This window comes from Budorcas taxicolor, chromosome X (genome assembly GCF_023091745.1).
Source record: "Budorcas taxicolor isolate Tak-1 chromosome X, Takin1.1, whole genome shotgun sequence".
Taxonomy (NCBI): Eukaryota; Metazoa; Chordata; class Mammalia; order Artiodactyla; family Bovidae; genus Budorcas; species Budorcas taxicolor.
In genome coordinates, this window is record NC_068935.1 from 16,719,524 (window position 1) to 16,745,005 (window position 25,482).

Consider the following 25,482-nt stretch of genomic DNA (forward strand, 5'->3'; position numbering starts at 1 on the left):
GTATATAAGCCAGCTTTATTGCAAATAAAAGTCATCTTTTATATAATTTTCCCTAATCCTAGCTCTTATTTTTTTCTGAATCTTTGAGGCAAGCATGTGCCATAAATGAGTTTGAGTAAACTCCTGGAGTTGGCGATGGACAGGGGGGCCTTGTGAGCTCAGTCCACAGGGTCACAAAGAGTCAGACACGACTGAACAACTGAACTGAACTGAACTGAAGGAAGTTCATTCACTGAATGAATATTTGCTGTGTATTTGTTCTGTTGGGCCCAAAGAATACTATGATGAACATAGCATAATTGGTTAGATGAAAGGAAAATGGAGAGAATGGAGTTGAGATTATTATAAATTTCTGGTGAAGGTAGCTGGATTATGTTATTTCCTGAAATAAATAGTATGGCTGAAAGATAATGAATTCAATGTTGTTTATATTAAATTTGCTTTTGAGAAAATTATTCAACTTCTCTTTGCTTTAATTCTTCATCTATAAAGTAGAAATAATAATAGTATTTACCTTATATTGTCATTGGGAGGATTAAATAAGATGAAACATGGAAAGAATTAAGAATGAACCTTGGCACATAGAAAGCTTTCAATACACGTTTCCTATTGTTATTGTTGAGTGTTAGGTGCCTTAAACATCAAGAGGAGATGTTTAAGACATTTGGCCCTGTGAACCCAGCTTTTAGGAAAAAATATGTTAATATTTGAGATAACCCAGAGAAAGGGTCAAAAAGGGCATTCAATGTAATACCAATATTTAAGGGACAGGCAGAGAGAGAAGACTATTATTCCACAAGGAGAAATTAGAATAAATTTTTTTATCCAAATGTGGGCAGGCAGCACAAACCAGGTTTTCTTAAGTTTAACCTTCAGAAATAGGTGCACCACATCATTTTCTATGTTAGTGAGTGTTATTAGCAAATTACACTAAAATCTAGCTAGCTATAAGGATTAAATAATTACCTGACAACCAGTAGAAAGGATAGGCATGCAACAAATGTCATCCTTCCCTACTTCCTGTATTAGGAATTAGGTTAGAGGACCCTCTTGTACCCTCTCCTCATGGAAGCCTTCTATAGTTTCTACTGCAGGAAACTTTCTACCTTTTGAAGACTGGAGGTTGCTATTGCAGATTTTCTGCTACATTGCTCCAGTAGCTGCTGTTCTGTCTTTCTTGGGATGATACTGCTCTGTCAGCTAGATAGGACTACAACATTATTTGACTATTGTGTGACGAGATTTCAGGATAGGAATCTGGTATAGGTATATGGTTCTTATTAACACAAGTGTAGTTAAGCTTTTTAGCACTCTCTACTGGACTGGAAGAAACACAAGCTGGAATCAAGATTGCCAGGAGAAATATCAATAACCTCAGATATGCAGATGACACCACCCTTATGGCAGAAAGTGAAGAGGAGCTAAAAAGCCTCTTGATGGAAGTGAAAGAGGAGAGTGAAAATGTTGGCTTAAAGTTCAACATTCAGAAAACGAAGATCATGGCATCCGGTCCCATCACTTGATGGGAAATAGATGGGGAAACAGTGGAAACAGTGTCAGACTTTATTTTTTTGGGCTCCAAAATCACTGCAGATGGTGACTGCAGACATGAAATTAAAAGACGCTTACTCCTTGGAAGAAAAGCTATGACCAACCTAGATAGCATATTCAAAAGCAGAGACATTATTTTGACAACAAAGATCCATCTAGTCAAGGCTATGGTTTTTCCATTGGTCATGTATGGATGTGAGAGTTGGACTGTGAAGAAGACTGAGCGCCGAAGAATTGATGCTTTTGAACTGTGGTGTTGGAGAAGACTCTTGAGAGTCCCTTGGACTGCAAGGAGATCCAACCAGTCCATTCTGAAGGAGATCAGCCCTGGGATTTCTTTGGAAGGAATGATGCTAAAGCTGAAACTCCAGTACTTTGGCCACCTCATGGGAAGAGTTGACTCATTGGAAAAGACTCTGATGCTGGGAGGGATTGGGGGCAGGAGGAGAAGGGGACGAGCGAGGATGAGATGGCTGGATGACATCATGAACTCGATGGACGTGAGTCTGAGTGAACTCCGGGAGATGGTGATGGACAGGGAGGCCTGGCGTGCTATGATTCATGGGGTCACAAAGAGTCGGACATGACTGAGCGAATGAACTGAACTGAACTGAACTTGTAGGTATTGATGCTTTGTCTTTCTCATGTGCTGCCTAGGCTGTCAGTGTGGATAGAATCTGGGGAGAGGGTTTCCCAGAAAAAGGTCCAGAGCCTTTGGCCAGAGACTCAACCTTCAAGCCTCAGAAAAGTAGAGGAACTGTGTGCAGCCAAGCAGTTGGAAGCTCATGCCTTGCAACTATGAGCCCTTGGGGTTCTTAAATGTAATAGTGGTGAATCTGCTTTCTGTGATTGGATCCCCTGGAGATGTTGGGGTTCACACTCTTAGCATAATTGACTGTATGCAAGTTAACTAACTCTAATATGTCTAATGGTATGTTAGTACACATGGTGGCTCTGTAGCCGCCACCTATCTGGTTGTAGAGATTTGCACATCAGGCAACCTTTGTTGATAGATGCTGATTAGATGTGGTGGATCCTCACTAGTAGGTAGGCAGCCTCCTGTGCTGGTGTTGATAAGTGCTGTGGTCAGAACTGGAACTTGAGTCATAATTAGTGGTGGTTTTTTCTTATTTTTTTTTTCCAGAACAAACATGGATTCCTTTTTTTAAATTTAATTTTATAATCAGAAAAAATATATAAAGATCTTGATATTATCAAGCCCTTTTCTAGCTAACTTGTCACTAAGCAGTTAATTAATTTCCATTATTAATAATCCTACAACTCTATGCTCTACTACAAACCTGAAATCTTCTCTGATGTTCTTTTAACCTTCTTCATCTGTGTATCATACTTATTTCATTGTAACCCCTTCAGACCTAGCTTCCTGAATTTATTGCCATCTTCCCTGTTAAATTCTTCATGTCAGTATGTTTCAACTTTATTTCATCTCTGATAAGCCTTTAAATTTTATGAGAAAACAAGAGATTACATTACCAAATATGATATAAATTTAGAGTGATTTGTGTTTTTCTACTCATATCATACAATTTTCTCCATGCTAGTAGGTACTCTGAATTTAGCATAAATAAATTCACCTTCTGTAGATAGTCATTTGATGTTTTTGAATCTCATCCATGCTTCTGCTTGAAAATTGACAAGTGACCTTATCTTTCTTTCTTGTTCAATTGCAGGGGGAGAGAGGATTTCCAGGTTTGGAAGGCCACCCAGGTTTGCCTGGATTTCCAGGTCCAGAAGGGCCCCCAGGGCCTCGGGGACAAAAGGTACGTGCTAAGTTGCCAGTCAGTAATACCAAAGAAATGAAGCCATCTTAATATGGGATAAGTGTCAGATGAATTAAAAAGTTACTGAATTACAGCCAGAAACTAATATTTAAATAAAACAGTAGAATGGCCAAGAATTTATACTTCATTATTGGTTTTTGTAAAGGTCTAAATATTACTGCTGTATTCAAATGCTTTTGGAAGATACTGTTAATGGTGTGTGGTTATTGGGATCCTGAACAAAAATTAAGTCCTGTCAGGAGCTGAACTGGAGAGAGCTGAACTGCCAGGTGTCAGAGTACTGGTTAAGACAACAAGCCAAAATGAAAGTAACAGTCAAGCCTTTAATCACTTACTGTGACAGTGTGTATAAGCAAAACATAAACCAGAGAAAGTGTGGATTTCCCCACTGTTCCATTATTCCTCATGGAAAAGTGCCAGTGAGGGTCAAATGCTTCAGCATGGGGAATTGTTTCATTGCTCCGGAAGCTTGAAGGGAGAAAACTGCTGTTTTTTGTATACCAGAGGGCTGGATGGATGCAGGGAGAGAGGGAAGAGCTAGGAGTGGAAAAGTACAGAGAACAGAAAAAAAAAAAAAGTCAAGGTCCCCATCCTGCACTCAATAAAGATGTCTCCACCAAGGCTCCATATAAAGAGGCCTTTCAATGCAGATGTGCATAAGAGTGTGACCAGCCAGGAGGACTGATACCTTAACTACAACTCCCTTCAGAGACTGACATGCATTGGCTGTGCACTAATTCTGGTGTGGGACGGGCTGCTTTCCTATATGAGGCTTTCTGGCATGGGATGGGCAGCTTTTCTATATGAGGTTTACCATGAGGTCTTTGTAACTGCCTATGGTTGGGTCTGAAAAATCACACGTAGGTCTTTAGCCGGGAGCCAGACTCCTCAATTTCATCTCTTGATTTTTTAAGACCCAAATTAGAAACATAGGTCACTCCAACATGGACTTGGATGGGTCGGACTTTGAAGAGTTATGTCAAAATATAATTAGTATGAGGCTACAGTGGATCATGGTCATGATCAAAATTACTCCAAGTAAGATGATCAGGCCTGCCTGGAGGAGTGAGTCTAACCATCAGCCCCAACCACTGGGCTTCCCTGGTGGCTCAGACAGTTACCAAGCCAGGAATAGATGGCCCATAGCCCATCTGATCAAATTTAGAGAGCCAGAAGTCTTTTTTCTTAAGTCTAGTGATAGACTGCTCTACCTTGCCAGTTTTAGTGATGTAGGTACGTCATGAAGTTCTGGCAATAGCAAGACCATTCCTTGGTTGGCCAGCAGGAAGTTGAAGACTAGGCTGTTAATCCAGTACTACTCAGGCCAGGTTGGTGAGGCTGGTCTGTTGTGCTCCCAAAGCTGAAGTGGTATCATTAATGGCTTTAGTAGAGGTCAAGGACAAGTTGGGGCTTCCCTGGTAACTCAGCTGGTAAAGAATCCGCCTGCAATGCAAGAGACCCCAGTTCGATTCCTGGGTCAGGAAGATCCCATGGAGAAGGGATAGGCTACCCACTCCAGTATTCTTGTGTTTCCCAGGTGGCTCAGCTGGTAAAGAATCTGCTAGCATGTGGGAGACCTGGGTTTGATCCCTGGATTGGAAAGATCCCCTGGAGAAGGGAACAGTTACCCACTCCAGTATTCTAGCCAAGGATTCCATGGACTGTACAGTCTATGGGATTGCAAAGAGTCAGACACAACTGAGCAACTTTCACTTTTACTTCACTTTCAAGGACAAGTTGCACACAACTTTTCCTAACGAATGGCCCTGACAGTGGGAAAGGTTTCCAGGAACATAAACATGAGCAGACTATTCTCCTGAGTAACCACAATCTACCTTGATTTCCACTCTTACTCTGTTTTACTGTGATGTGCTCAGTGGGAGAGGCTGTTTTGAATATTTAGAAGTCTCTTGTCCATGCCCCCGTTATGTACATTGGTCAGAAAGTCAAAGGCCTGACTTTTACAAAAGAAATATCCCAAGGTGGGGTGCACATGGTGATGGGAGGGTAAAAGTCATTGATAATCATGGGAGTCAAACAGCCAGAAGTCCCTCCTGGCAGGTAGGGTCCTTGAGTGGAACTGCAAAATTTGTATAAGGTAGGGGAATGTATGGGGGAGAAGGCCACCACTATTGATGTCAAAATAGCTCCAGTGGCAAATCCCAGTCTGTCTACAATGCAGGAGACCCGGGTTCAATCCCTGAATTGGGAAGATCCCCTGGAGAAGGAAATGGCAACCCACTCTAATATTATTGCCTGGAAAATCCCATGGACAGAGGAGCCTGGAAGGCTACAGTCCATAGGGTCCCAAAGGGTCAGACACGACTGAGCGAATTCACTTTCACTTTCAGTTAATCCCAACTTAGGAAAAAGTTGACATTTGAAGAACTGTGTTATTTCTGTAGCATCAGAGTCCAACTGTGGTAACACATCAGTGTAACAAGGTTGGGATATCTGAGGTACTAAGAATTTGCATGTTTAGAGAAATACCCATTTGTTGTATTCAGGGACACAGCAGACATTTATCTGAAGGGTTGAGTGATGGGTGACAAGTCTACCAGTTTGTCAAATTGAGTGGTGGCTATCTGAGACAAGTGTATCAATGAATCTGGTGAGGAGGAAGTCACGCAGGCTTTTCTATGAGAGAGAAAGAAGAGAGGGTAGATACATACACCCTCCCTCTCCTGTACCCATGCTCAAAGATCCAGAGATGCTGCCATCCTGTCAGTTGGTAATACTTTTCCCCATTGACTTCTGTGTGGGCAGTCTCTCCTATATCATGAGCAAGGATAACAGCTTATGTGCATGTTAAGATATGGAATGGGAAGAGATAATAGTGAATTTTAAGATTGGAAGAAGTTTTTTAATGGCTTTTTTGGCTCATTCTCCTTTACTATCTGTATTAGTTAGACTGATTAACTGATAGATGCAAGGGTTAGTTCTGTTCATTTTCCTGGAAAAGAAAACCGGTTTAAAACCCCCCTTTTCTCCCTAATTTTATTCCATGGAATAGTGGTACATCATGCCATTAGAGCATGAAGGGAATCAAATGGATACTTAACCAAGTGGTCTTCTTAGTAAAGGGGGAAAATTAACTTAAATACATAATACTTTTTAACATTTGCTATACCATAGCATAGATTATGGGAATAGGTTTGTGCATGATCTCTGAGGAGGTGGCAGTTCACCAAGGAATTTTGTTAGATTCAAGAATACACAGGATTTGTATAAATTTCCTAAATAGAGAACTTTTACACTGAGGAAAAAGCAAAACTCCAAATGACTGCATAAAATTTAAGTAGGTGGGATATACGACAGAATTTCCTAGTCTAATGAGGTATAAAACATCAGAATGTTTCTTGTACACCCAGGCGCAACACAGAAATAACAGAAAGATCTGAGTCAAGTGGGTATAATTGAGCACTAGGTGCGCAGTTGCTCAGTCGTGTCCAACTCTTCGTGACCCTATGGATTGTAGTTCTCCATGCTCCTCTGTCCGTGGGATTCTCCAGGCAAGAATACTGGAGGGAGGTGTCATTTCCTGCTCCAGGGGAATCTTCCTGACCCCAGGATTGAATCGGGGTCTCCTTCATTGAAGTTGGATTCTTTACCATTGGAGCCACCGAGGAAGCCCAGTGAATGAAAATCTCAGTCGTGTCCGACTCTTTGCGATCCCTTGAACTATACAGTCCGTGGAATTCTCTAGGCCAGAATACTGGAGTGGGTAGCCTTTCCCTTCTCCAGGGGATCTTCCCAACCCGGGGATCAAACCCAGGTCTCCCACATTGCAGGCTGAGGTGAGCCACCAGGTAAGCCCAGAATTGGGCACTAACTCAGCAGTAATCCACGCACATTGTTGGCAAAGGACATCTCGATGAATTCGAGTTTGTACTAGACTGTCCCACCCCCTTAACACCTTGAAACTACTTAAGCTCTCCATAACTTAGGCGCAGCCTTGTGAAAATGAGGTGGGAAGTCCAGTCAATTGAGGTTAAATTTCAGCAATGTTAGTGAAATGGGTCCTTAGTAATTAAGTTGAACCATAAAAAAATAAAGTTACATTTGTTGTATCTGAGTTTACCTGGTATTAGGTGCTGAGTTTCTTGCACACCATGCTCACTGAGTGGTTTCAGTTTTAATAAAATTTATGTCAAATTATTGAAAACTAACTACATTAGTTTTTTTTGAAATAATTTACAATTAATTGGGACTATTGTACAGCAGTATGATAATTTTTAAATGTGTAGTTGTGTGCAGTTTAAATTAAGAAAGCAATTCAATCTTTTGCTGTGATTCCATTTCTGTATCCGTAAAATGAGAAGGTTTCACTGCTTTCTAAGCTCTGGGGTTTTTAAATTGGAAGCACTTTGTGCTTCAGTCTCCACTATGACTTCATACTTCCCAATATAGCTGAATTTATACTTTTTATGTGATTGGATGTTTGGACACATGTGTATATATTAACGTACATACCAAGTCAAAAATTTTGTAGGATTATTCTTTAATCTATATACATTTGTATATTAAAGTAAAAGTCTAGAAAACAAGTATATATATATATATATATATATAAATAACAAATATATATAGGAGTGTATATATAAAAATTTCCTATTTCTTTATTCTTAAAAACAATTGATTTTCCATAGATAATGTATTCATTTTGTTCAAAATGAATTAACATAAAAGGTATACAGTGAAAAATACCTCCTTTCCACTGTGTCCATTAGCCACTGAGGTCTATACATTCGTAATGAGTACTCATGTTATTTTCTTATGAAAATTGAGCATCTTTTCATTTCTGTGAACTGTGTGTTTATATAATTTGCCCACTTTTCTACTGGATTGTTGGTGTTTTCATATTTCAGTGAGCTATTTCTATTTCAGGGAGATTGCCCTTTATCTGTGTATGTGTATATTTATGTGCCTCTGTGTTTATCGAAGGTCTTTTATGGCTCTGGGTTTTGAATAGGAAACACCTTCCCCACTGTAGGATTGTAAAATAATTCTCACATGTTTTATTCCAGTATATTAATAGTTTCACTTTTTCATGTAAATATTATATCAATTTCTAATTCACCCTGGTATGGTTTGTGATATAAATTCTACTTTTATTTTCTAGATGTCCTCACAAGTGTGCCCCAATATAATTTTCTGCTCTGATTTGTAATGCATTTTCATTATATACCAAATTCACATAATTATATGGACCTGTTTCTGGACTTCTCATACTCTTCCAGTGGACTGCTTATTCAGATATGAGAACCAAACTATTTTAATGACTGACCTGTTATATTTTATCTGACACTGCTAGTGTCCCCTCATTTGTCTTTTTATTCTTCAGAATTTTTCTCAGTGTTATTGCTTACTTATTTTTCCACATAAACATTAGTCACCTTGTCTTACAAATCTTATACATCTTATTCAGTTTGATGCTAAATATTTTATCTTTTTCTGCTATTATAAATTGTGTATTTTCTTCCATTATGTTTTCTAACAGGTAGTTTTTGGTATATAAGAAAGCTATTGATTTCTTCATATTATTTTTATATACAGCTACCTTACTGAATTATTTTATTGACTATAATAATTTTTCATTTAATTAACTTGGATTTCCCATGCATACAAACATATTATTTACAAATAATTCATTTTGCCTCATTTTCCCCAATTTTTATACCTCTAATTTCTTTGATTTAGCCATGTTGCTTAGTATGAGCAATATAGTATTAAGGCATCCTTGTCTTATTTCTGCCTTCACTGGGAAGACATAAAATGATTCATTGAGCAATCAGTCTAGTTTTAAAATAGATTTAGATTTACTTTAGTTTCCTTAAAGATGCATCTGTTGTGAAAAGAGTAGATTATTAAGCTTGTTTTAAAGCAGAGTATGGCAGGGAGATTAATATCCACCTCCTAATTGTGCTTAGTCACTCACTTGTATCCAACTCTTTGCAACCCCATGGACTGTACCCCACCAGGCTCCTCTGTCCACAGGGATTTTTCAGGCAAGAGTACTGGAGTGGGTTGCCATGCTCTCCTCCAGGGGATCTTTCCAGCCCAGGGATCGAACCCAGGTCTCCCACATTGCACGTGGATTCTTTACCATCTGAGCCACCAGGAAGCCAAAGATGTCCGTAACTCATCCCCAGAACCTGTGAATATGTTAGGTTATAAAAGTAAGTGAAATTAAGATTACAGGTGAAATTAAAGCTGCTGGTCAACTGGTTTTAAACTAAGGTAATTTTTCTGGTTGCTCTGAGTAGACCCAGTATAATCACAAGGGTCCTTTAAATGTGGAAGAGGGAGGCAGAAGAATCAGTGTCAGAGTGATGCAATGTTAGAAAAACTCATTCAGCTGTCACTGACTGTGAAGATTGAAGAGAGCCATGAGCAGAGGGATGCTGGTCGCTCTCGAAGCTGGAGAAAGAAAATGAAATCTCAACCCTCCAGAAAGTAACACAGCTCTCCCACCGAGACTTCCAGAACTGTATGTAAGATTGTATTATTTTTTAGCTCACTAAGTTTGTGGTAATTTGTAAGAGCAGCATAAGAAACTAATAATCAGGTAACATTTTCTCCAAATGAAATTTTTCATGGAAACCCCAAATAAAACAGATAAAAACAGAGCTTTACTGATTAAAGAGGGGTGTGACATGGGCATAAAGGAACCTCCAAGGGAATCTCTAGGATTGTAAGCAGAGTAGTTTGGAAGCTTGTATAAAGCAAGATATCCCAAGTTAGTAAAACTATATAAAGCCTCAGATCGTGACCTACTAACTGTATGTTCCACCGAAAATCCTGCCTATTGGAGCAGGATTAGGTTTTCTTTATTCCTTTAAAAAAAAAAAAACTGCTTAGGAAAACTTAGTGAGGCAAGACTTTAAATTCTCAGCAATGCAGTTGTAACTAGAAATGGGTAAATAGATTAACAATCCTGTGGGCAGCCTCTTTTGCATGGAGTCTGCAGCAGAAGCTTGAAAGGAAAGTCTGGTTCTTTCTTACTCCTTCTTAGCTCTGACAGTAGGAAGTACCTATATAAAACGTGGCAAAGCTTTAAAACAGCAAACTCATGAATAGCTCATATTTAGGTTCAGAGGTGATGCTGTTTATTAGCAGCATGGTGAGCAGATTGACACAATATAGAAACTGTTCAGATTTTCAGCTCTAATTTTGTTAATGCATAAATGATTTGGGGCTTCACCGGTGGCCCAGTGGTAAAGATTCCACCTGCAGTGCAGGAGATCCAGGAGACATGCATTCAATCCCTGGGTCAGGGAGATCCCCTGGAAGAAGAAATTACAACCCACTCCAGGATTCTTGCTTGGATAATCCATGGACCAGGATAATCCTTGGTGGGCTGTGGTCTGTGGGGTCCCAAAGAGTCAGACATGACTGAGTGACTAATCACGCATACATGCACAAATGATTTGAAGGATATCTGTACCACTATTTCATCTTTATTTTCTTGACATGATTCATAACTAACTTGACAGGTATAAAGTTTCTTCTGCATGTCAACAGTTTTCTTCTTAGTAAATAAAGGCCTTTCTTACTTTTTAGCTTTTGACTTATCTTAGTGCTTTTAGTCTCAATAATAAATACTTCTTCCTTGTGTATGTAAATTCATCACTAACTTTCACAAAGGCTCACAAAAATTTGTCTCAGTTTGCAATATAAAGTTAGTTATTCGAGGGCTCTTTTTGAAGGAAACATAACTAAATATGTTGTATTTTTCAGGGTGATGATGGAATTCCAGGGCCACCAGGACCAAAAGGGATCAGAGTAAGTGATATTTGCTGTGTCACTTGTTTTGTTGGTCAAACGAAGAAGCTACTGAAGTGTTATAAGGCAACTGGAAAGAGACTCATATAGAAATTCAGGAAGAGAAGTGAAATCTTTTAAAGTTTCAGAGTGTATATATCTATAATTAGCCTTTCTTTAGTGTTTTGATAGTTGTCTTTATATATCCAGATGTCTATTTAAACTAATATAAGAAGATTTTAAAGTAGCTTATGGTTGAGAAATGTGAAAGTGTTGAATTTCAATAATTTTTCAAATTCTTAAAAATATACATCACATAAGTGGTTTAAAGCAGAACTACCCAACCAGGGTGATCATCTCAGAGTTCAGAGAACTGATCACCTCAGGTCACGTACCCTCCCTGGGAACCAGGTACAAATAATACAATTGTATTTGTGTGTCTTGAAGAGAATAAGTTTGGGAAGCCTCTAGTTGAAGCTGTTATGTTAAAGAATAACTATTTTTGAAAAAGGAGGTCAGTTCCATAAAGTTTTACTGCCTATACCACCATGTAACTACATTATAGCAAAATATTTAAAAAAAGAATAACTATTTTTGGAAGAATACAGTATTTTATCAGTTCTGAGATGTATGATTTTTCAAGTTTTAATGTTCTGGAATTCAAGATGTGTTTGAAAATTTAAGTGCACATTTAGTGTAATTTTTCTGAAGAGCTTTTAAGTAGACATATACTTTTCAGTGTGTTTTAGATTGGGAGGAAACTAGTTTATAAATAGTACTGGCTTTTGGAAAATCAGATTTAACTTTTCTGAGCCTTACTTTCTTCATTTGTTATATTAGAAAGTCAAACAAGACAATCTCCATGGTCTCTTTTAGCTCTGTAATTCTGTGTTCATAGATTGACAAGGTCCCTGAATTTGAATATAGAATATATGGGTGGTGGCTTAGCATATTTATGTGTATTACAAAGAAAAACATTCTGATTCTCTGATCTCCAGAAATTTAGATGTATACATTTTACATAAATATTTAAAATATTCTGTTTGCTATATACATCTTCACAACATGTAGCTTGCCTTATGTGCTACTTTTGACTAGTGTAGGTAGATCAGTGGAAAAGCAGGGAAGAAACTCAAAACCCTTAACATTGTTTAAGCAGACATGCTTCTGTGTTTTTCCATCATAACTGAATATCAATATACTATTAAAGCTGTTCATAATAATCATAACATATATCTTAATAGCTATAGCTGCCATTAACTATGTCCTAAATACTGCTGAGACTAAAAAAATCTGTCCACTCTATCACTTTCCACTTTCAAGTGTCTGAGAGTGCTTAGAACTTGGTGGCCTGATAGTTCCTGCATCCTCAGGTCTCAGCTCACAGGCTGCTGTTGGCATGCAGATTTTAAAAGACTTATTATGGAAAATTTAAAGCACAAATACACAAATTTAAAGCACAAATACACACATTTACAGAGAATATATTAACATTACAATGACACCCCCCATGAAGTTATTACTTGCCTTCAAAAACTATCAACATTTTGACAGCTTTGTTTCTATACCTCACCACTGTTGCCTGTAATATTTTAAAGTAAATCCCTTAGATCATCATTCCACCAGTGAATATTATGTTTCTTGAACTGATTACCACATTATGCCATTATTACACCTCAAAAACTTAGCAAAAACTTTTCAATATCCTTTAAAACTCAGTCCATATTCAGATTTTCTCAGTTGTCCCAAAGATTTCTTTTTGCAATTGGTTTGTTCAAACCAAGATCCAGGCAAGTTCCACATATTGCATTTGCTTGATGTATTTTTTAAGCCCCCTTTTTTATGCCATTGAAGAAACTGGATCATGGCGTACTGTGTTCCACAATCTGGATCTGCTTGACTGTTTCCTCATGATGTCATTTAATTTATTTCTCTGCCCCCCATGTTTCCTGCAACTTTGAGGTTGCCTTAGAAGAGGCACTAGAGAACTTTCTAGAAATAAAGAAAAACCTGTACATTTAAGATGTGTGCATTTTACTATATATAAACTATACTGATAAAAAAATGAAAGAAAATTGAAAAACAATACTTTATAGGTAGTGCTGTATATTTACTATTGAATTACATCTCATGGAACAAACGTCTGTCTATCCCACTTTTTTGATGCTAGATTTGGTCAATGGTCTCAAATGTATGAGCCTGATTCTGCCACCAAAATTTCCCTATCAACTTTCACATAGTGGTTTAGCATCCATCCATGATCATTGGTTAGATCCAAGTTTTTGTTTTTTGTTTTCTGTTTTGTTTTTTTTATTTTGAGTTGCAAAATGATAAGTTTTAAAAGTCTATCAGTCCTTCATTGAATAGCTTGAATTCTGATTTACTAACTTGAATTCTAATTTATCAGCTGAATTCTAGTGGAGTAATGAGTTTGTATACTGGCAACTTCGAGTGATGATCAAGGAAGGTTTTTTTTAATTTATCATTGCTGCTGCTGCTGCTGCTAAGTCGCTTCAGTCATGTCCGACTCTGTGCGACCCCATAGACAGCAGCCCACCAGACTCCCCCATCCCTGGGATTCTCCAGGCAAGAACACTGGAGTGGGTTGCCATGTCCTTCTCCAATGCATGAAAGTGAAGTCGCTCAGTCGTATCCAACTGTTAGTGAAACATGGAATTTCTGTGTTTCAATCACTTGTACTCATTATTCTTTTTGAAGCTCAAATTATTTCATCTTTGTCTGTGGGAGCCTCTTCAAGTTGGCCCCTGTGATTTGTCCTATTGACAAAACCCTATTGATCTTTGATAATTTCTTTGGCTTTTCGACATAAGACCCTTCAGGCTGAACTTATGCATGTCCTCTCTAGATCTGGAATTGTCCATGTCTCTGACTACAGATTCTTTCAGTGATTTAGATTCCACGGTCTGAATATAAGGAGTGTTCATTGCTACTAGTTTTGTCACTATTTTGATATATTTTAAGTGGACAGAGTTAAGAAATATGTATTTTTTAAAAGAGAAAAAATATCATGAGTTCATATTATTATTTCCAATTGAACTTTAATATAAATTTTTGTATACTTGTTCTCTCCCCCTGCCACCTTTCTCTCTCTAACCTGAAAATCTTCATTTCCCAATTATATTAATATAATTAATTCCTTTGTCCTACAGTATAGCTATAATGTCTTCAAAATAACAATATACAAATAAACAAAATAAACATTTCAATTTTAAAAGCAATAGTAGAAAACTGCCACTAATTATTTCTTTGCTGAATTGACTCATTTCAGTCAAAAGTAGTTTTCTTCTATGTATGGTCACTGTCCACAGTTTGATGTACATTAGGTTCATTGGTTCCAGCTTGCTTTTAATTCTTGATGATTTCCTTTTTACCTTTTTTAAAAATTTTCATTATTTAAAACAAGTGCATTGTTCTATAAGACTAGGTATAGTCAGAGATGCTTCCCATCCTTCTTTACCATCTCCCCATTCTCTTTCCTCTTTCCCCTAGAGGTAATCATTTTTCATTTTCTGTTTATCTTTTCATTGTTTAGTATCACTACCTTTGTTATAAAAAGGTAGTATATTATATACACTACTTAAACTTTGTTTCTTTTACTTAACATTCTATTCTGGAGATCAGTATGTATTTCAGTGTACAGCGATCTTCCGCATTCTTTTTTAAAGCTGCATGGTTTTTTATTATGCAGATATACCATAGTTTATTTATTTATGTCCCTATTTGTTCTCTGGAGAAGGAAATGGCAGCCCACTCCAGTATTCTTGCCTGGACAATTCCATGAACAGAGGAGCCTGGTGGGCTACAGTCCATGGGGTCACAAAGAGTCGGACATGACTGAGCGACTGAACTGAACTAAGGACAATTAAAACAACTCACTCAAATAGGAGTATCTTCTATAGGTTTCTATAAAAGAGATTTTAAACATGTATAGTTCTTTCTATAGTGTTTAAAAAAGAATGAGTGGTAATAATCAATGACACATTTTGTCCGTTGCTGTCTAAATGTAGTTTTCTTAATTCCCTTAGGTTGGATATTATTTTATTGTCATTGGTTGTTATTTGGCTATTTGTTTCTTTTTATAGGGTCCTCCTGGACTTCCTGGATTTCCAGGGACACCAGGTCTTCCTGTAAGTAGAATTTGGCTTCTTATTTTTAAAATCTCTTAAAACAGTAATCTAAGAAATATTATACATGTGTTATATCCCCTTTCAAAGGGAATGCCAGGCCATGATGGGGCCCCAGGACCTCAAGGTATCCCTGGATGCAATGGAACTAAGGTGAGATTTATTTGACTTAATCTTAGGCGATATGCTTGAAAATAATGGACTTAAACATTTCAAGAAATCAATATCGAGAATGTCAAAGAAGAGATATAGTAGCTTCATGTCTAGGACAGACATAGAGTAGTATGTTCTGAGTTACCATTTTCAATATACTGAAATATCAGTAATTCTTTAAGCCTGTATAATTAGTTGGGATATTGCATTGAGTTGAAGATTACCTACCAAATCCCTTTTGTGTTTTAGTGTTAAGGAGAATGAGAGTTTTTGCCATACATTGACATGAATCAGCTATGGGTGTACATGTGTTCCGCATCCTGAACCCTCCTCCTATCTCCCTCCCCATCCCATCCCTCAGGGTCATCCCAGTGCACCAGCCCTGAACACCCTGTCTCATGCATCAAACCTGGACTGGCAATCTATCTCACATATGATAGTATACATGTTTCAGTGAATGAAATAAAGTTAAATGAGAGTTAAAAAGGAATTAGGATATATCAGTTCAGTTCAGTCGCTCAGTCATGTCCGACTCTTTGTGACCCCATGAATTGCAGCACACCAGGCCTCCCTGTCCATCACCAACTCCCGGAGTTCGCTCAAACTGATGTCCATTGAGTCGGTGATGCCATCCAGCCATCTCATCCTCTGTCATCCCCTTCTCCTGCTGCCCCCAGTTCCTCCCAGCATCAGAGTCTTTTCCAATGAGTCAACTCTTCGCATGAGGTGGCCAAAGTACTGGAGTTTCAGCTTTAGCATCATTCCTTCCAAAGAGCACCCAGGGTTGATCTCCTTTAGAATGGACTGATTGGATCTCCTTGCAGTCCAAGGGACTCTCAAGAGTCTTCTCCAACACCACAGTATATGTTTGTACATATAAGCACACATATGTATGTATGTATATATATACACACACACACACATCTATATTATCAGTTGTTAAGAGTAATACTTATGAATGTCATTCATTAACTTTGATTTTTTTTAAACTAGGTACACTTAAAATTTTCAAATCTTTCATATTCTTAAACCTTTTTTATCTTACCTAATAACTTTCTGAAGAAAAATCCTAAGAATCTATATATAATACACCACATTAGTTTTTACTATGAATTGTTAGTATGAACCCTGAAACTTCTCCATCATAGAAAATAATGAATTTAACAAGTGAGAAAATAGTGTCGTATGCTACAAACATTGTTTCCTGGCCCTCTTTTCTTTAGTCAAGACTAAATCCAACTATTTGGATTAAGTATAAAGTGAGAGCAAGAAAAAAAGAGAGGAAAATTTGCTCTTTTTAAAAGCTTACAAGTATTTGTTTCCATTTCTTATTCTCTCACTTTTCTCCTTATATAGGTTAATGAAATACTGTTTTCTGTGTATCCTTTTGATATTTCAATATTGCATATAATACTCTGTGAAACTATTCTAAAATACCATAGATCTTTCTAATTAATGACTTTTGTCATATTTTATATTAGGGCATAATATTTAAAATAACTTGAACAAACTATTTTGTATTATGCAGGCCATCACATTTTATGATAATCATTGTAGTGTATACTTGTAGGCAGTAAAGTAATTGTTACCTTCAATATTTCTCCGAGTCAGTGTCATCCTTGCCACTAATAATAATAATATTCTGATTTGGGATTTGTGAGGCTTACTTGTGTTTTTCAGTTTTGCTTGGGGCAACCTTACAGTGATAGGACCAACATGGAGTTAGCTTGCATGCCATACTGCATGTTAAAACACACTACATTCATGTGCCTATTCTGGTAATTTGATTGTTTTTTGCTAGCATGTCTTGAGCAACAAACAGACTACTAGCCAAAGTTTTAAGACCAGATATGTCTACAGTGAGTATAGTATGCTATGTGATTAAAGGGGTCTTTTTCTTTTATTGCTAAAGCAACACCTTAGCAGATCTCATGATTAGTTTGCATTTGAGTCCCCTCCAATTATGTAAGCAACAAAATTTTTTAAAAACATTATGTGCATCTGCAGATTAAATAGAATCTTATATTTCTAACTATGTAACTGGGCTTCCCTTGTGGATCAGCTGGTAAAGAGTCCGCCGGCAATGCGGGAGACCAGGGTTCGATCCTTGGGTTGGGAAGATCCCCTAGAGAAGGGAAAGGCTACCTACTCCAGAACACTGGCCTGAAAAAAGCATTGTGTACCTCCAGATTAAATGGATTCTTATATTTCTAACTATGTAACTAATTGAATGAACCCTAGAGATGGAGTCAAAACATATGGATTCTTTTGCTCTCTGTTTTCTAAACTCGATGTACAGGCCACTTCCTTTCTGTCTGGGCTTATTTTTTCCATGTGTAAAATGTGGTGAAGAAAGGGATATTGGACAATAAGTCAAAGGTACATAGCTGTATCATTTACTCTTTTAAGCCTCTGACAAGGATGTTTCTAGAAGTACTATAGCACATGGGTATTTGAAAGGAGGTTGCATTGGGGTTCTTCTACAGCCATTTTAGCTTTTGTTTTCTAAACCAAATGTCCATATTAGTACTTTACAATAGGGAGTGAGAAAGACTGGATGCCTAGAGAACAAAATGACCTGCAATTGCTAAAACTATTGCTATGATTATACTCTTGGTGATATTAATGGCATTCTTTCTAACCATCTTTTCCTCTTTACAAAATAATTTGAAATAGTTTACAATAAAAGGAAAAAGCAATGGGGCAGTTAAAATATGAATCTATATAATACATGGGCAGGAAATTGGAGCAGATCATTAACTATTAAATGTGATGATAGCCAAGAATCTGTGGTATGATTCTCTCAAAATGGATTTGTCAGAAGAAAATGACTAAAGTAGAAGATTTTTTTTTCCTTTATTTCTGATTGGGATTCATGAGTGGAGATAAAAGTATCTTAGAAGGCTGAATTGATATGGATAGTTGGTATAAGGTAATTGAAAAGTGAAGGCTAATGAATTTTTGACAATCTGGCATGTTTCAAAATGACTTGCAGAAATTTTTTCAGTAAGTCATTGTTGGTATAATGATGCTTTGTTTTTTTGTTCCTCCATGCTTTTTATTTTTAACTCCTTCTAGGGAGAACGTGGATTTCCAGGCAGTCCCGGTTTTCCTGGTTTACAGGGTCCTCCAGTAAGTTATAAAATTCGGAATTATAACGAACACAGGAATTAACGTAAGCAGAAGTGTACAAAGTGAGCTCAGTGCATTTGTATGGAACAAAATAGTACTTTTCAAAGTAATAAAGTAAAAGGATAAAAAAAAAAAGAAATTAGTAGTGCATAGAGCTTTCTGCTGGGTAAAAGCAAAGATTCTGTAGTGCATATTTAATATAAATGTCATCTCTAAGTATCTTAAGGTACCCTTTCCTCAGAATGATCTTATAGCAATCTATTCAGTTTTGCTTGCTCCTTCCCCTCTCATTCATAGAATTCCTTTATCTTTTTAATAATAGGGACCTCCTGGGATCCCAGGTATGAAGGTAAGTATCTCGTGTTGGAAAGGTAAGCATTTTACAGTATTTGGAAAGCCTGCATCTTCAGTCAGATAATGTCTCTGAATTCTGTCTTAAAATGGATGCTTCTAGAAGTTGCACAGGTGCACATTTATGAGCTCTCCTTAAGTATTCTCCTTTGTTCTTGTGGCTTTAAGTACCTTTTATGGGCTGATATGCTTGCAAATGTGTATATCAGCCTCACAGTTCTTTTTGATACCTTCCTTGTTACATTTTGATTCAGTTGACCACCTGCTCCCTCTGGAAATATTCTTTCCCTCTGGCTTCTGCAAGGGAATATTCTGGGACTATTCTTTCCCTTTTCCTAATCTTTCTTCTGCACCTCCAGTCATTCTGCAGTCTTCTATGCAAGCTCATGTCATTCTATCTAGCAGGCATCAAGACACAGTCCTGATCCCTTCTTCCCTTCTATGCCTAGAGATATCATTAATGCTCTTGGTATTGATTGCTGTCTAGTTATGGAACACCTACATTTCTATCTCTAAAACAGAATTTTCTTCTGAGTTATATGCATGCATTAAATTGCTTCCCTGACATCCCCCTGACTTATCTCCCAGACATTCAAATTAATGTCCTCAGAGTTAACCCAGATCCCCAAATAAACCTTTTCCTCCTTCTGTTTTCCTCATCTCTAAAATTTGTATCACTATATACCATGTACACTTTTACATGTACCAAAACCTGAGAGTTAGTATTTGCATTTCCTACTCCTTCACACATCTCCTCATTGCATACTGCCTCTAAATACTGTTAATTTTGCCTGTAAGTATATATATTAAAATTCACCTACTTTTTCATTTCCACTGCTAGCGTACTAACCATAATGCCTCATCTGAATTAGTGTAGTAGCCTCTTAACTAGTTTCTTTTTTGTCCCCCACACCTCCCAGCATGATTTATTCTATAGAAAGCAGCCAAGAATGATCTTTTAAAAATATAAATCAGTAATTTAAATGTCTCCTTATAAACCTTCAAGGGTTTCCCACTGCATCCAAGATAAAGTCCACATTTTTTTCTATGGCCTGTAAGATCTGCATATTCTGGTCCTCGCCCCACATTTCCAGCCTCATCCCTAAGCTGCTTTTCATTGGGCTCCCTGATCACACCAGTCTGCATTAAGTTGTTTGAATGTGCCAGATTCTTCCCTTTCTGGGTCCTTTGTTCATGCTGCTTACATTACCTAATGCTCTTCCCCCATCTTCACCTGGCTGACTCATGATCCTTTAGATTTCAGCCTGAATGTTGCCTTCATAGATTGTCCTTCTTTACTGCCCAAACAAATTTTCTCCACTATTTTCTTTTTTTTAAATTGAAATATATTTGACATATAACATTGTGTAAATTGAAGGTGTACATGTTAATTTGATGTTTATATATTGAAATATGATCTCCATTATAACGATAGTTAGCCCCTCTAGGACATCACATAATTATCATTTCTGTGATTGTTCTCCACCATTTCTTTATCATGTACCATGTAGTTTTCCTTTATAGTCCTAAACAGAAAATTTTATCATCTTATTTGTTTACATGTTATGATATGAATTTCTCCAGTATATTATTAGCACAGTGAGAACAGGTGTCTTGTTTTATCTTCTTTGCTACAAAGCATCCAAAGCCTAACACAATTCTTGGCAAATATTAATATGTAATGTTTTTTGTGAATGAGTAACCAAAGGTATGACAGGTTCTCAACAAATTGACTGTACTTCCATGTACTCTACCCACTTCCTCACTTTCCTTTGAAGAGTAAATGTATTCATTTAACTACTGAGGTCGCCTAAATCTTTGAGGACACTTACGTGACAAGTTGAACGCTTAGTTCATTGTTTTGTATTCTGGCCAGCTTTCCTGTATCATAACTATTACTTACAATCACCACTTATGGTTTCTTTCAGGGGGAACCGGGTAGTATAATCATGTCATCACTGCCGGGACCAAAGGGTAATCCAGGATATCCAGGTCCTCCTGGCATTCAAGTAAGCATCTGCTGACTTTCTACTTGGCCTATTGATTAAATCAGATCAAGCATCACTTTTTTTAAATCCTCAGCCTTTAGTATTCTCTATTTTCATTATAGAAATTATCATCTGAGGTTTGATAGATATGGCAGGTATGTTGTATGTGAAAATAAAAGCAGTCTTGACCAGGGAGCTTTTTAAGAAGTGTGGCTTGTTCTTTTACCTTTCAAATCCAGTTTCCATGGAAATTTTTGTTTCAGAGTTTTGCAGCAGAAACAGCCTTCTATATAGTCTTATTTCTGTGCTGTGGAGATCAATAGGGTAGTAGAGGTAAATGGTCTGATTAAAAATTGCAGGTTTCCCATTCAAGGTATTTGAAGAATTCATTTATAACATTATCAGTTACGCATAATGTATGACCATACTTTGAAGGCTGAAAGAATAAAATATATGTATAGTGAACATCAAGTGTGATCTAATTTTTTCTAAAGAATTGTCATGTCAGCCTACACATAACATACATAGAGATGACAACAACTTTTGGGGATTTATAGATTAGGGAATTAATTTTTTTAAGGTTTATATTTCATTAGGATTGCTCCCTTTGCCAAAAATAAAAATCAGTTCTTTCTAATATTTGATCACTAAGATACAATGTCAGGGACTTTTTTCGTTAATCACCTTAATACATACTTGATATTACCCATCCATTTGTTCTTAAGTATTACCAATCTTTTCTAAATTTTACTGTATTATATTTGAAAAAAAAGCAGAATATATGCAAAGTATATGTAGGTTATAAAGCATAATGACCAAATGAGCACTGATGAACCCAATGCAGTATTTAAAAACTAGAACATTGTAATTTTCAATCAACCTTTCTTGGCAGTCACATCCTTCTTCATTCTCCCAAGATGTAGCTACCATCCTGGGTTTTCCATTTCTTCTTAAAAATAGTTTTATTACATGCACACATATCATTAAACAAGAGTATTTAGTTTTTAAAGTAATATGAAATGTATGTGTAGTTTTCTGCAACTTTTTCTATTTGATATGTTAAGATTCATCCATATTATTGTATATGACTATAGTTCATTCAGTTTCACTTCCATGTTACAGTCCATTGTTTGATATACTAGAATTTGTTTCTCTGATCCCCTGTTGTTGGATATTTGGGTTGTTTTGAGATTTTTTTAAATTATACAATAATCCATAATTTATATCTAGATATAAAATTGCTAGATTTCAAGGCAGTCAAATTTTCAGCTTATTAAGATGCCTAATTTTGCTCCACAACCATTACATCATTCCTTTATCTTTTGTCCCAGTTTTTCTCACATCCCTCTTTGTGTTTAATTTTATGTATTTTTATTTTATAATTAGAGAAGCCACCTTGAAACTAGTAGGCTTTCCCTTCCCATTTCTAGCATAAAAGCTCCACTAATTGCTCATCTTTATTGCTTCATATTTTATTTTATTTTATTTTTTAATATAAATTTATTTATTTTAATTGAAGGTTAATTACTTTTCAATATTGTACATACATCAACATGAATCCACCATGGGTATACACGTGTTCCCCAACCTGAACCCGCCTCCCTCCCTGTACCATCCCTCTGGGTCATCCCAGTGCACCAGCCCCAAGCATCCAGTATCATGCATCGAACCTGGACTGGCGATTCGTTTTAAAACTTCCTTACTATACATTTGTCCCATATTTATTGTATACCACTGTAAAACATAAGTTGTCTAAAAACTGCATTCATTCTGTTTAGTTGAATTTCTTTATAGTCATTCAATCCTTTTATTCTTTTTTTTTACTTTATTTTACTTTACAATACTCTATTGGTTTTGCCATACATCAACATGAATCCTTTTATTCGTCTACATTTTAAATTTCTGCTTATAGTACTTCAGAATTATAGAATTGTAGAACAGAATTCTGGCAACTAAACTTAAATTTCACCCATTTAGTTCTTTCTACACGTTTTTTCTTATCCTTTTCTTTACTTTCTTTATAACAGGGCCCAGCTGGTCCCCCTGGTATACCAGGGCCAATTGGTCCCCCAGGACCACCAGGTTTGATGGTGAGCTTGCTTCTGTGATTTCATTTCTCCTCCTTTTCTTTCATTTTACAAATATTAATATTATTTGTATTACTTGAAAGTATAATGAATTTGATCTATAGTTTTCTTAAATTTTCTTATATAGGAGATTCTATAGTGTTATGGTGAATAATATATGTGCTAAATAATAGCTCCATTTTATAGATGGAAAGAATGAGGTACACAAAAGGAAAGATTTGAAATAAAGTATCTTGGTGGTTAACTCTTGATGTGTCAGATTTGAAGTCACTTCTGGGGCCATCTTATGAAGACTTCTAAGCCAATTCTTAAGTCACTTGATGAAACATGTTTCTTCAAGATGCAGTTTTCTGTTTAAAAGGAATAAAAATAGATATTCACACACACACAAAATTGGCTCTCATTTCTTAAGGACCTGTGACAGAACAGGAGGATTGGTGAGGGTAGTGAATCACTCTGAAATGGGATAAGGATCTTTATTCCCCAGAAAAGAAGCAGAAACTTAGAAAGACCCTGAATGTGCAACCAGTTCTCTTACTTTATTACCTGTATTGTCACTTATATTTCTACTCTAATAAATTGTAAGTACTTTTACCCCTGAAATACTTAAATTTCATTTAAGTCATATTTTAAACTTAGAACTTTACTGTTGCCCTGTTAAAAGGGCAAGAAAATTGTACTTCAAAGTAATTTCTCATGTGCCACTCTATCTCTCATCTATCATATATTTAAATGACAGTTTTCATTATACCTTTATAGATTATACATTTTTGCTTGTGACCATTGGTCCTCTATTCATGAATGAATGGAATAACAAAATAATGTTTGATAAATACTAGAAGATCTACCAGAAAAAGATTGTAATTTCTGCTTTTTTAGGAATCTTTAGGAGAGGATTAGAAAACCTCTTTGTTTAGTTTGTTTTAGTTGTAAATATCTTGCAAAACATGAGACTCTGGAGCAGGGCACTTTTTCCAAACTCTTACAACTTTGGCCTACCCTAGGTGTATTGCTACACCTTGAATTTCCTTAATTCTTGTGACCACATAGCACATTCAGTCTGTTCTTAATGTCCCTGCAATTAACCTTGATTCAAAGGATGAAGCAAAGTCTTAGAAATGCTACCAAGGTATAATATGTAAATAAACAGATCAGTTGATATCAGGAGGTGATATCCCTGGACAGACAAAGGCCAATTTAACTTTTCAAACCTTAAAACATTCTCAAATATACAAAGATCATATAAAATCAAATTGCTCTAAAAAAGTAAACGCATGCCTTTTAGAACTGGACAGTTAATTGTCTAATGGTACCTGAGTTTAACCCATAATTCTGACATGATAAGTTTTTTTTTTTTAATTTAATTTAATTTAGTTTTTTTTTTTTTTACTTTATTTTATTTTACAATACTGTATTGGTTTTGCCATACATTGACATGAATCCACCACGGGTGTAAGTCTGATATTTGTTGAGATTAATTTTTGTTTGGCATGAGTGCTACCCCATGGCCTCTACCCATCCTTGTATTTCTTCCCTCACCCATTTGTAGCCTGTCAAGAGAAGTCACCACTATTGCCTAGTTTCTTTTAAATATGTGTCTAGTTTCAATTTAAATATGTGTCTCTGACGAGAAAACAATGAGAAAAAAACCTCAGGAAATATTATTTTAAAGGACTTTTTTCAGTCCTTACTTCTATGAAACCAACTTATTTTTAGTATATTCATCAATATAACTCTTTTATCCTTTTTCTGTGTCTTTCACTCCTAGGGCCCTCCTGGCCCACCAGGACTTCCAGGACCAAAGGTAATTTTCTTTCTTCTTTTAGCATCTTATATTTGGTGTGGATTTTGTTGTTGTTGTTGTTGTTATTGTCAATGAGGTTTTTTTATTTAATTTGTTTATTTTTTAATTGGAGGAAAATTGCTTTACAATGTTGTGTTGGTTTCTGCCATAGTCAATGAGGTTTTAAATTCAAATCTCTCTCTTCAGGGGAATATGGGATTAAATTTCCAGGGACCCAAGGGTGAGAAGGTGAGTAGAGAAAAAAGTTGATTATTCAACCCTCAGTTTTTTTCTTTCACCATCATTTGAACTTGTCTTTTTGCTTCTTGCAACTAAATTAGTTTGTGTGTTATATTATATTATTGTCTGTTTAAACTATGAAATATTACTTACTTGTTTTATCTTGCAAACAGGGTGAGCAAGGTCTTCAGGGCCCCCCTGGGCCACCTGGGCAGATCAGTGAACAAAAAAGACCAATCGACGTAGAGTTTCAGAAAGGAGATCAGGTGAGTATGTAGGGAGGAAATCAATGAATATCTTGCTATGAAAGTGGCATTCCATTAAAATGCAGTACAAGCTGGAATAAGGTTATTTGTGATAGTCTTTTTGAAATAACAAGGGTTAGAGAAAATTAAAATTTTAAAATATCTTGACTGAGATATACTCTATTTACTGTAAAATTCACCCATTTAAACTGTACAATTACATCTATTTAATATATTCACA

General features: G+C 36.4%; 1 protein-coding gene across 1 annotated transcript in view; it reads left to right on the forward strand.

Moving 5' to 3' along the window:
• Positions 1-25,482, forward strand: part of COL4A5 (collagen type IV alpha 5 chain) — a 247,659-nt gene that overhangs the window by 124,394 nt on the left and 97,783 nt on the right. Inside the window, exons 3-13 of the mRNA XM_052662831.1 lie at positions 3,243-3,332; positions 11,094-11,138; positions 15,221-15,265; positions 15,353-15,415; positions 18,494-18,547; positions 18,870-18,896; positions 20,827-20,907; positions 22,914-22,976; positions 24,742-24,777; positions 24,964-25,005; positions 25,170-25,262. Coding sequence (XP_052518791.1) covers positions 3,243-3,332; positions 11,094-11,138; positions 15,221-15,265; positions 15,353-15,415; positions 18,494-18,547; positions 18,870-18,896; positions 20,827-20,907; positions 22,914-22,976; positions 24,742-24,777; positions 24,964-25,005; positions 25,170-25,262 — 639 coding nt within the window. The remainder of the gene's footprint in view (positions 1-3,242; positions 3,333-11,093; positions 11,139-15,220; positions 15,266-15,352; positions 15,416-18,493; positions 18,548-18,869; positions 18,897-20,826; positions 20,908-22,913; positions 22,977-24,741; positions 24,778-24,963; positions 25,006-25,169; positions 25,263-25,482) is intronic.